The sequence below is a fragment of the Botrytis porri genome (assembly GCF_014898465.1).
Source record: "Botrytis porri strain MUCL 3234 chromosome Unknown BPOR_006, whole genome shotgun sequence".
Classification (NCBI taxonomy): domain Eukaryota; kingdom Fungi; phylum Ascomycota; class Leotiomycetes; order Helotiales; family Sclerotiniaceae; genus Botrytis; species Botrytis porri.
Genome location: NW_024066080.1, coordinates 2,615,702 through 2,629,176, shown reverse-complemented (window position 1 = coordinate 2,629,176; position 13,475 = coordinate 2,615,702). Strand labels below are relative to the sequence as shown.

At 42.4% G+C, this 13,475-nt stretch overlaps 1 protein-coding gene across 1 annotated transcript; it reads left to right on the top strand.

The window, feature by feature from the left end:
* Positions 1 to 5,656: 5,656 nt before the first annotated feature.
* On the top strand, positions 5,657 to 8,751 carry EAF01_005290 (uncharacterized protein; the record flags this gene model as incomplete). The annotated part of the gene is made up of 6 exons (XM_038913545.1): positions 5,657 to 5,701; positions 5,755 to 5,950; positions 6,002 to 7,383; positions 7,432 to 7,710; positions 7,762 to 8,317; positions 8,366 to 8,751. 6 exons carry the CDS (start codon positions 5,657 to 5,659, stop codon positions 8,749 to 8,751), a joined length of 2,844 nt encoding a protein of 947 aa, XP_038771631.1.
* Between the last annotated feature and the right edge of the window lie 4,724 nt (positions 8,752 to 13,475).

Genomic DNA, 13,475 nt, shown 5'->3' with positions numbered 1-13,475 from the left:
TATACTTCCATGAATCCCACATTCTCTATATGCTGAAAAGCTCTCCGTTCATTTAGATGTCGTACCTGTGAAATTAACAATTGAAAGTCGTTGCTTCTGATAAATCATCTCAAGAGGGCTCGAGATACACCAGTGGGAAATGAGCGGTGAGGGGGTGAATGAGGAACAGATATCTTCGTAATCCCAAGCCATATATTCCCTTCTTGCTATATTTAATCATATCTGCTCGGAAACCCCTTCTAGGGTCTTCTGCATCCTGCGCATTGATGCACTCAGAAGTAGCTGCTGGTCAAACGGGTTTGAATGTTTCCTGTTCTGTCTAGTTGATATTGGTTGTTCAGGCAATATTGGATGTCCGGATGATATTAGCTATTCAGTTGGTATTGGCTGTCCATTCAAGCATTCGTGAGAAACTTAACTGTAAAAAAAATTCAAGGTCTTAGCAGATAAGGAAGTCTGGATTTTTGTGCTGACCTATGCTGCCATCTGTATCTTTCTCTGTCCGATTTTGCCGCTTCTGGCCATTCATCAATGTAATTCCGTGATGATTTGTCGAAGCTCGAACCCAATTACTCCATACGTCTTTCCTGATATTGGCATCTTTCGTTCTCATGCAATTTGGAAACATTCATCGATTGTCTCTACAAAGTTTGTTAGCTTCATATCCACAAGCATCTTGCCCCTCGTAATTTCATCAGCTCTTATAACCAATTAATCATAACATCAACACCTACACTACTTGAACCAACAAAGATGGTGATACTAGACCCTTAGACTTTATAGTTTGAAAAGCTCCTCGTGTTGTATTGCGTATTCATACAATCCGTGCATTTCCAGAATCATTATTTGAACCTCGAACTTCGTAAGAAAACGCCATTTGCAAAGCATAAGGTTTGTCTTTCAGAGCAAAAGCCAATTTATCCCCAGCTATTTTCTAACCTTCAATCATTGTTCTTCCAAATCCCTATCTGCCGCGATCTTAAGAAAGAGGTTGAATCATGATCCTTCCCAACAGATGCTTCTCGTCGAGGTGCTCCTTTGGGAAATTTCCTTCAAACGTTCTTTCCGTTCAGGCAATATTTCCCAAGAGCAAGCTTCCTCTTGAGCTTGCCAATTTTTCTATGGCGTCACGGCTATAAGTGAAGCGCCAAAATCGCATAAATAGTATCAAAATTGGAGCCAATGAATGGATACACAGCCATTTGGGTCGGTGATGCCTAGAAGATTGTGGGGTTCCACATGTATGGTTGCATCTTTCAGATCTCATAAAACATGGTGGTTGAAGTGTGCTTCTCCTTTAGTGTGACTCAATATGCAATCATGCAAGTCATTGATGGATAACCTGGATATTACCCCGTCACGTGTTCACACGAGGCTCTCGATATACCGACGTGCAAGTGGTGTAACCACACTAGGGCTCCGCTCGTTGGATAGCAAGAAACGGAAGCACCATGGGAACCCAATTCGTTGGCCTCACTTTTCAGTAAATAGCGGTGAGCAACCAGGAAAGTAGGAAAACAGGAAAATTCGGGACAAATTCTGTATTGTGCATGTCCTAAGTGGCGCATACTTGTCACTTTTCAGATCCAAAGACTGCCCAGAGACCTTCTAGCGTGTGCTTATATATCCATACATGGTCTCATCACCGGTGTATCCATGTCACAAAGTTTCTTTCCTTGCTTTGTTTTCCTTACACAGACCAGACCCAAAGCCAGAAAACGGTGATGCAGATGAAATAGATCCGATCTCCTACGGCTTCGGTATCTATCGTAAAAAGATAGCGGGATGACCAGTCAAATGGAACAGATTTGTTGGATGGGGATACATAGATCTGCAGAGGTATGAATGCGCCTTTGCTGTTTCGACGTGGCTGATGATATCCCTCAAGATAAAGGAAAAGGCTTTGGAATATGCAAGAAGGCGATCGACCCGCAGAAGGGTCTATGTAGTGATGAGAGCTCATTCGTTGGTTGATGATCCCCATATGAGAAGCTTGCCCGACACAACGACATGAAAGGCTTCAAGCCTTAACAGATACTATTCTGGATTTTTACGTTGTCCACGAGCGCCACGAGCGAGTAGCTTCATCGTTCGCATTGATTGTCATGCGAAGGAATCAAGTGCCACGGTACATTTATCAATATGCTGGTGTCTGTGTTATGTACTCATGCTACTTCCCGTTGATAGACCTCGAGCAACATTAGCGTGTTAGGGTTGGATGGCGGCAATGAAATGAATCCGCTGATCTTCTAGAAACAGATCTCGTAGTAGATATTTGATATCATCGTAAGTCTTCGTAAGATCTCTAGGTCATGGTATTGTGACAAGTGAGTACGAGAATGATTACTTCTCACTGACGGAGCGGATCAGAGAGAACAATAAACTAGAGATGGATCTTTGTATAGCATAGTGATGACACCCGATTTTTCATGCGAAGGGATGGCGTCCAATGTGTTCCCCGGATGAAACATCAGCGTAATGTAGTCTTCTCGGCGAATCATCATTGAGTGATATAGAATTTTAAGAACGCAAACGCAAAGCATGTTGATGAAATTGTTCACACTCCTCATAGATTTGAATTGATGAGGCTTGCTGAAGCAATGTAGATTCCATCTGACTGGAAGATGATAACGAATGGCGAGGCCGTCTGAATAACTCATGGGCAATGGCGTTGTGCTGAATTTCTGAATTTCTGAATTTCGTAAATTGGACTGGATTCCTACCGCATTTGGACAGATTGAGGCGGTCGGCGTACATACTAGGTAATTTAGCTGACATTTTCCACTTGCATTCCTTGGGGCCCCAATAAATCAGCCCCGGGAATTGACAAACATGGAGGGGATTCTCGGCCAGGAATGAGGGAGCGAGATAAGAATCTACTTTGTATAGGTATGGTTGATTGATTACATTCCAGCAAGAACGCTTTAAACTGTTGGGATGAGGATGTTGAAGAATACGGCAATGAAGGGGGTTTTAATTCCTTATCCGAGATCTACCAAAGTGCATTGGAAATCGAATAACTTTGCTTCTTCCCGATTCCCACAACAATGGAACTTGGAAGCATCTTCAAAAAGCAATGAAATATTCACATACGATTATGGCCCGCTCATCACACAGGCTCCCATTGGTACGTACGTACTACGAACGGAGTAGTGTAGGTTCTTAGGAAAGCTTGAACGAACCGGAAGCTCTGGAACTGTTAGGTTTTGTGGAAGCATTGAAAAGAATACTCCGTTCCTATCAAATCTCAAATCAGGACTTTTCAAGGCCCATAGATCGATTTGTCTGTGCTTGTGCTTCTGGGGGGGGTCTCTACTCTGTAGATAATATATTATATATTACTTCTATATTTATATTTATATTGAAGCGAGGGGAAACCCGGAGAGAATCAGCGACAATGCATTTCTTACCATTTGTGTTGATATATGATAAATCTGGGAAATTCACGAATGGTGGCCAAGTAGTAGCTGACGATCGTGGTTCAATAATAATGGGCGTAGCTGTTTCGAACATTCGAATGCCTTTCACCGAGTAAAGACAAGTTGTTCTCTGGGATCAATTGTAAGATTAATTAGTATTGCTGAAATGCAGGTACGTGGACTTTACTTTCCACTTCCATGGACTTTGATTGATCTTCGTCGATTCTAGTCACTTTCGTCGGGAATGGTTCCCATATAAGTTTCACCTAATTGGCATATGTCAAACGCCAACTGGAGGTACAAAATCATTCTGTGGGCCAACTCGGCACTCCGAAGAGAACATGGTATTATTATTATATGATAAGATTGAGGAATTGATACTATAGTTGAGGTGGTAAGGTTACGAGACCATGAGACTATCAGACTGTGAGCTGCCCAGGTACAGATGAGGTATGAGGTTCAAACCCAGCAATCGACCAACCATGAACATCATACATGAACATCATAGCAATGACAATAGCAATACGCCTAGTTATAGTCATAGTCACAAGCAATAGCAATAGCAATAGCAATAGTAAGAATAAGAACAAAGCAAAATGTTATCGTAAAAGCCACATTACCCTGTACTACACGATCCCCTTCAATCAGATTCACGCTTTACTCGTGGTCTACTATTTGACTAGGTGGTTACAGAAATGCTACCTGGGTACTAGTTCCAGTCCCAGCTCTAGAAGACTCCCCTCCCTTCATCCCCATCTCCAGATAAATCGCATCCAATTGGATCTTTCCCTTCAAAAGAAATAATAATTAAAAATGGCTCCAGGTTAGAGATGCCTAGTAAATGGAAAGGAAAATATACCATACTCATCGATCTCATTGAATAATCTATCTTAAACGATCGTACAGCTTTACAGCTCTCGTTTTTCTTTCTTTCTCACCCTCATCCTCGCCTTCTTCCTCAAACATCTCCCTCTCCCTCTCCCTCTCTCTCGCACTCACACTCACACTCACACTCACACTCACACTCACACTCACACTCACACTCACACTCACACTCACACTCACACTCACACTCACACTCACACTCACACTCACTCTTACTCTCCTTCACAAACCTTTCCATCTCTACTTTGGTCAAGAATTCTCTGCGAAAATTCCTTCTTCCTTTGATACACTTGCCCCTTCCCCCTTCCCCCACGCTATCGTAAATAAAACATTCAACTTTATTTGTTCATCCCAGACAGGAATCGGGAAAACCTTACCTTATTTGATCTCATTGATTACCCTCTCTCTGCCCTACCAACATTACAAACCCTTTCCCCACAACCCCTGGTCGAACCTACGCCCCAAAGAATACCTGGGAGAAAAGAAAAAAAAGGTATACTACCATACCATACATACGACTGCCATACTGCCACACAACCAAGAACGAACAAGAACGAACAACAATTCAACTTCAACAGTGCAACCCATTTATCTTCCTTTCCCTTGATCATCGACGTCGTGGAACAGGGACTAACCGCTCGTTTCCTGACACAAACTGCAATCCGGGACCCTCGAATCGATTCTCCACCAAAAAATCCACCGAAAACTTTACGTTCCTGACGATTTTCCCCTTGCTTCCCCAGGCGTACCTCCCGCGTCAAAACCAACGAATTCCCAACCCAAAAAGGGACGTAGATTCGATCAAAGCAAGACAAATCACACAAGGAAAAGGCAATTTTACTGCAAAAAATAATCTTATATTTCATTCTGGCTACTGCTGTGCGGGTGCCTACCTCTACACAGAAAAGCGCGCTTCTTGACGTTGCATATGACAAACGAAGGGATTGTGTCGCGCGACCTTTGCCCTACCCTTCATACTTCAATATATCCCTCCCTCCTCTCCCTCGATGCTCGATTCCTCATGAACTCCAACTTTCCGCACATCCTTCTTTTGTAAATGAGCCTTCACCTACTGTCGATTACATATTCCGACTTCTTGCACTGGTAAGATTTGCCCTTGCAACTCAGCTTAAAACCGAGCCTCAGCCTTACCGCACGGCATATGCTGACATTTACAAATTTCCACAGTCATATAGATCTAAAACCTGTCAAATAACTCATAGAAAGACTATTCCTTTGTTCAAGTAATCTGCCATCAAACATATCGACTCCTCTCAACATATTTTTGTCTTGTTTTTTCCCTCGCCCAGAAAGTCCCACGTACATACCGAATTTTCAACACATCTGCAATAATGTCCTCGGCTGCCGCCAACAGACCTGCAGGTGCCATGAATGCGGTAAGTACTCCAATCTTCTCCTAACCATTTCCAACATTAATATTTGAACTTAGCAACGGCCTACTCGATTTGGAGATTTTCCCACTGCCCCAGGCAGGCACAATAGCGATGACAGAACGTCGCAAATTTCAACGCTTGGCCAAACTTTTGGAAACGGTGGTACATGGCAGCCTTCGAGTGGAATCTGGGGTAGTAACACAATCGGGAGTGGTTTTGCCAATACGAAGCGAGATGCCTCGCGCTCTCGAGGTATTTACACAAGCGAAATTCAAATGTCTACATTCACTGATGACGGTCTAGCAGCAGATAATGAAAACTTCTCCGATGCCCCTAGTGGCTCGGGTGCCTTAGCAGCATCTTCAGAAGCCGACCCTTGGGGTGCTCGTGCAAATGGGCCTTGGAATCCTCCAGATACAACATCTCCAACATTACAGTCCTCGCATAGCGGAAGTACTTCTCCTTCTCACGTCCGCAACAATATGCCGTCACAAACACCACAAAGTCTGCACGAGTTGCAAGCGTACCAACAATCAAGACCTGCGATTAGACAAGGAGCTAGTTTCGGTCGACCACAGCCGAAGAGTAATTTGGATCCCTCCTCTGGTAGTTTCAAATATTCGCGCAAGCCTTCCTTTGGATTCAACGACGATAAGGAGAATTCCTCCCAATTCTCGTCCAATCAAGATAGTGCATATGACATTGATGTTTCATCCAGGGCCTTTAGAATGGATCAACTAACCTCTCAAAACGGAGGCTTCCTTGGTATAGGCTCGGCTTCAAGGGATGGAAGTATGCCACCCTCCAGAACCTCAGAAGCTGGCCTCAACAATCTATCATTTGGCAACGGAAATGCAAGCTTTGGCTCCATTGGTGGCCATACTCCTAGCAATTCAATTCACTCCCATCGACCTTCTTTCTCGGCAATTTCGGGCTCGTTTGCACAACCCAATTCATCGAGATATGGTGATCTTATCACGCAGACGGAAACCGAACTACGAGAAAAGCTCGCAGGACTTGGCTTGACCAACGATATTGATCAAGCCAGTGCATCGCAGATCGGCAACCATTTGAGTTCCTCATATTCTCCAACGAACCAGAACTTCAATCCCCAAGCTTTTCAGATCAATGGTAGTTCAGCCATGTGGAATGATGGGTCAAGCGGTCCCAAGGTCAACAATTATGATCATATCTCAAATCAAGCACCTTTTGCAGACCAAGGCTATCTCACAAAAGGGCCTAGATTTGATCGGGGTTCGGGCTCTCCTGCGTCAAGCGACTACCTTCGTGGCCTCAATAGTCCTAAATACTATTCCGGTACTCCTCCAACCGGACCTGAACAAATTTTTCGACCAAGCTCAAGGGCAGGCCCGAGAATACCTCAAGGCCCAAGTGAACTAGACCGTAGAGTTCAACACGTTCAGTACTCTCAACATCAAGCATACCTTTACAGCAGTGGTCATTTCCAAAGCCAGTATCCTCCACATTTGTACGATTATCCACCACCAAATTTCAGACAAACGAACGTAGCACCATATGGTTATCCTATGCCACTACCCCCTTATCCGGCACAAAACATACCCACTCGCCCAGGCAAGGATCAAGATGTTGGGCTTGGAGTTAGAAGCGTACTGTTGGAAGAATTCCGCTCAAATGCCAAATCCAATAAGAGGTACGAGTTGAAGGTATGTATTTTCCCGCATCTCAATTTTTACATCACTAACCGAAACTAGGACATCTATCAACATGTCGTAGAATTTAGTGGAGATCAGCATGGGTCACGATTCATTCAGCAAAAGCTGGAGACAGCTAACAGTGACGAGAAAGAGCAACTTTTCCGAGAGATTCAACCTAATGCGTTACAGTTGATGACGGATGTTTTTGGAAATTATGTCATCCAGAAGCTGTTTGAGCACGGGAATCAAGTACAAAAACGAGTGCTAGCTGAACAAATGAAGAACCATGTAATGGAACTTTCAATGCAGATGTATGGCTGCAGAGTTGTGCAAAAGGTTTGTTTTGGCTTTGAACATTACACGCCACCTTTACTAACAATTTGAAAGGCCCTCGAGCATGTACTTGCCGATCAACAAGCTGAATTAGTCAAGGAACTTGAGGCGGATGTTCTCAAGTGTGTCAAAGATCAGAACGGTAACCACGTTGTCCAAAAGGCTATTGAACGTGTTCCAACGGAACATATTCAATTTATCATTGAAGCATTTCGGGGCCAAGTCCACGTTCTCGCAACTCATCCTTATGGATGTCGAGTGATTCAGCGTATCTTGGAATACTGCCAACCTCGCGATCAAGAACGAGTGCTCGAGGAATTACATCAATGTGCATCGAACTTGATTACCGATCAATACGGCAATTATGTTACTCAACATGTCATACAACATGGAAAGCCTGAAGATCGTGCTAAGATTGTCAAGATTGTCACGGCACAGCTTTTGACACTTTCCAAGCATAAGTTCGCCTCAAACGTTGTGGAGAAGAGCATACAATTTGGCACGGATGAGCAGAGACACACTATTGTCTCTCTATTAACAGCTCTTCGTAGTGATGGTACAAGTCCTTTGCAATTGATGATGAAAGACCAATACGGCAACTATGTCATTCGTAAGTTAAGCCATTCTCAATTGGACTTCACTATGCTAACCTGAATAGAAAAACTACTTGGCCAATTGAAAGGTGCCGAAAGAAATGCATTTGTCGAAGACTTGAAGCCACAGCTCTTGGCTCTCAAGAAATATAATTATGGTAAACAGATTGCTGCCATTGAAAAGTTGATCTACGGTCAAGATGACTCGCAGCAATCATATACTACATCTTCAACTGGTCCAATATCTGGTGCTATCACACAATCAATGGAGTCGAATTCGAGTGCCCCAACTCCTCTGCTTACGAATGGACAAAACAGTCCACAAAGCAGTACCATCCCTAGCGCCAACGTCAGTACTATTGATGATCCAGCCGATAGTACATCTTCAGACAAGACAACCGTTGCTGTGAACGAAAAGTCTTGCCCTGAAGTCATTATCAGTGGTGTTTAAACTTGTCAAATTCCTTTTCGCCGAACATTCTCTTTCACTTCACGTCATATACAAAAAGCATTATTAAAGGGCGTGGCGGTATTGGGTCCGGAACGGCAATATGGGACTGGACGGTTACAAAAAGTGAATATTTCTTTAATGGCATTGTCTACCTCTTCGAACAGTTTTTATTGAGGTGTTAGAAGGCGGGTTTGGTCTGCTTTACTTCCGCATGGGTGCATGCATATACAAGCCAGGAATGGCGACGGTAGATTTACTATGGATGAATATGGAAATGAACATGTTATGTTCTCGACCCGTTTTGTTTTAACATTTACGAGTATTTGATGTCACTTTGGATCAGGGACTTATGGGAAAGGTTCAAGGATAATGGAAGAGGAAGTCCGCTCTATTTAAACTTCTTGCTGCATATTTTGCACTGTTTGTTGTTTTTGAAAGGAAAAAAAATGGAAAGGATTCCTATTGATCATATTATTGTCTTTTACGCAGATACGCTGGTTATACTTGCTTTTGGCTTGATAGGTTTTGAGGTTCTGCCATGTTTTACTATGTATGGTGCAAGCTTAATACATTCGCTTGCTTGCTTGTTTGGCAGCGGAAGAAGAAAATATACCTACTTATATATATTTTTATTATATTAGTTTACGAATGTATCAGTGGGTACTAGGCATTTGGGATTAGGAGGTGAGCATACGGATTGTTTGGTTGATTATACAAATGGTGATTGGAATAAATATTTCTATATGGTAGGCGAGAACGGAATGGAATGGGTTGGAACGGGTAGGGTAGGGTAGGATATATAGAGACGGGGGGAATCATATGTATGTTCCAAAAAAAATCGGATGGTATGTTGCGATTGATTGATGGACTTGGACTTATGGAAACTTGAATTCGGCTTGTTAGTTAAGGATATTGTTGTTTGGGTGGATGGGACCCGGTGGGTTGGATAACCAAATGGCGTGTTCTTAAGCCTTGTATAAATGATATATACTTTTTGGGGAATTTTCTTGGTATATTTTGGTTGATTAGGGTTGTGATGAAAAAGTACTGGATGAACGGCATGAGATGACATGAGATGACATGAGATGTGTGTGTATGTGTAGATACGACAAACATGGCGACTAGAGGATGGGGAATATAGGGGAAATGGTATTGGTTACTGAGAACATGCAAAGAAAGATGGGAGGAGGTAGAAGGGAGGGGCTTGATTTGATTTGGGAAAATAAAGTGTTAATGTGTGAATATGTGAATTTGGATGGATTTTGAAAGCTGGAAGCTTTGTGTTTCTTTGTGATGAATTGGAGTCTTGTTTTAAGGGATGGAGATGAATAGAAGGGGGGTGGAAAGAGTTGCTTGGAGTGGTGATGGGGATAGGTAGAGGGGGAAGGAGGAGGAGGAGGAGGGAGTGATGTTACTTTGCTATGAGTTGAGTTGGGTTCAATGCGACTGTAATGGGGATATTGTGTTTTGCGTTCTCGGGCTGGGAAGAAAACGGAGGAAATAAGGAAGAGAAGGAAGAGAAGGAAGAAAAGAAAGAAAAGAAAGAAAAGAAAGAAAAGAAAGAAAAGAAAGAAAAGAAAGAAAAGAAAAAGGAAAAAAAGAAATAGAAAGAAAACGAAAAATTGAGGAAAAGGAGGAAAAAGAGAAGAAAAAATAAAGAAGATATATTGCTTTATGGAGAAATGAGATGTTGAATGTTGAATGGTATGATATAGTAGGCGAAAATTAGGGGGGGTGTATTGAGGAGATCTACTTTTGATGTTTTGTGGTTCTGAGTATCTTATTCGCCTCTTGAGGCTTGAGGTTCGTATTTTGTGTTCTTGGTACTTTGATTTCTCGGCTTAGAATGTTAGGGTGGATGGAAATGGAGGGGGGGGAGGGGGGGAGGGGCAAATATACATAATGGAGAGAAAGAGAGAGAGAGAGAGATGGAATTAAGAAGAGCTTTGAATGAGTGAGTTTTGAATCTCTGAAGCATGAATAGGTAGGTAAGTACCCAGGTAGTTAATATCTATCTTCTTTTCTCCCTCTTGAAATTGTTTTCGTGGAAGCGAAAGCGCGGGTGATGCAGAAGGTTAGATTATTTCTCTTCGTATTTGTACTCTGTAAGACTTGATTTGTGTGGAGATTTCTTTCATGCCTTGAGATGCTGGTTGATAATGTGTGGTGTGTTGAGTGGCTTCGCAAGAGTAACTTTGGGTTTGGGTTGAGTTGAGGTTGGGGGGGGGGGGGGGGGGGAGGGGAGGGGGAAGGGGGAGGACGGGAGGGTTAAATCATGCAAGTGGGATTAGATTTGGAGTGGGATTGCTGTTAGAGGATTAAAGAATTGGAAGATTGGGGGATTAGGAGATTAGGAGATTGAGCTGAAGGGAATCAGGATCGGGCAATGTTAAGATAAATTTGAAATTTGAAGAATGATGAATATAGTTATTAAAACCTCGCGCTTTGAAGTACTTACTATCCATAATCCACATAGGAAAATGATGGAAATGTCTACTTGATAGCGGATGGGGTGGAAGTTGAAAAGCGGATGTGAGAATTGATTGCTGCCGGCGGCGGAACAGATGGTTGCGTCTAGGTGGTAAGAGATGGCGAGAGATGACAGTGAAGTACAGTATTGAGAATTCGATGAGAAATTTATGGCGAAGATGGGCGAATGGGAGGGTTGTCTTATTGGAAAGGGGGGGCCGGTAGGGGATCTCTTTAGAGAAAATTAGGCGAAAGGGGGGGGGGGGGGTTAAGCACTTTTCCAATTCTCTCTCCTTGCTGCTGTTTCTCTCTGGGGGGAAGAAGGGAATGATTGATTGTGCTTGACATGGGTGTTCTAAATTCTAAAATTTGAAATCACGGGTCATGTTGTACTGCTTTGCAATCATTATGTTAAGTCTCTGTATAGCGATAAAATATCGTGGTGCTATTTACTAATTACTGAATTGGAGAAATACATTCATAATCCCATTCACTTCTCTAACTCTAACTCTAATTAATCACATACTACTGCATCTGTATACATATCTATATCCCTATTTTCCTCTTCTCTTTCAAATCCTGGATTCCGTACTTCACTTCTCGAGAACCATATCATAGCTTCACTTTCTCTACTTTCCATCTTCTCTTTCTTCACTGATTCTGTCCTCTTTAAAATGAAAGTACAAACCTAACTAAATTTAAGTTCCGCGATGGATGGATATGGTATTGAAACTGATATGATGTGGTATAAATTGTAAAGAATCCATAATGAAGTAAGGGTCAGTATTTCCAGCTACTGCGCAAGTAAATAAGTAGATATGAGGTGTATATACATCTTTGTTCCTCTGAGAGACAAATGTTCATTTGTAAAGTTGAGAATTGAAGTTCTCGAGTTCGTTGGTTTTCGTTTATTCCATTTAGATATTTCCCCTCCTCCGTAAGCGACCAAAAAACTAACGAATCGCTTCCTATCAATACACCTCTAAATGCTTTTGTTGCATATCTGCTATAGGATATTAAGCCTGTAGATATCTATCTACCTATCTATCTATAACCTTTGCATCTCTGAAATTAATAGGGGTGTTTGAGTCAGACTATCCAAGTACATCAAATCACAACTTAAGAGTTCCTCTATTCATCATCACTCGAAAGATGTATCCAAACCCAATATCTCATCTTATCTACTCTGAAACTAACATCAGATATCCCCTTCTAAGATCGAGAATCAGCAACAAAGTAGCAGGTGATACACAATTCAAAGGTAGACGGCAGAAAGAATACGAAGCGCGCAAGTCAATGAATGCTCAAACGATAACTGAATCGACTTCAACACAAAGTATAAAGCATATAGCATAACAGCCAAACCCCTATCCCCTCCAAACTTCACATCCCATTCCATCGTATGATAATCGACTCGAAAGATCCGAATACCATCGGATGATATCTCTGAAAACCTACCGTAGCACATTCAGATTACTAGGATATGGTTGGCCTACTTGAGATATTCTCGGGTAATAATCCGAGATGAAAGGGAGGTCTCCGAGTACTTCTCCGTGACTACAAATCATGTAATCGGTGGTATTTAGAAGTGGAAATTATTCTGGGTGATAGTTCGGTATGTAATATGGGTAGACAGCGCTTTGGATACTGTGGGAGAGACACAGGTCCTGGGAATGATTATGGTTAAGTGTTTCTTGGGATTTGAGATTTGAGATGGGGAGAGGGAGAGGAGTTGTGGTGATATATTTGAATAACGCAGCATCCATGGACAGTAACCCATCTCATCTTTTCTATAGCAGAGTAAAAGTCCCGTCGTATGATTGAGATTTACTCTTACTCTATATCCCCAGTAAGAGAAAAATCACACACATATGCCAAACTATCGCAAAGCAAAGCTTTAGCTCTGTATCATCCAAGGAGCAAGTCTTTTTAACACGAGGAATCCAAGATGGAATTCCAAGGACTACATAGGTAACCTTACGACATCCCACAACAGAAACCACGACATCGACACAGCCATATTGACAACTTTAACCAATGCCCCTCCCCTTCCACAAAGGACTTCATCTCAAAATCCGAAGTTTCGCAGCCGAGACCGAGAACTTGATATTTCACTGTGTAATTATTAATCCGTTCTTGCCCTGTTAACGGCACATCTTTTTCAACTTGTTATCAACCTTATTATAGAGCGTCGATATGCACTTTCTATTTACTTTGCTTTGCTTTCTTTTCCCTTCTTTCGAAGAATGTATCGA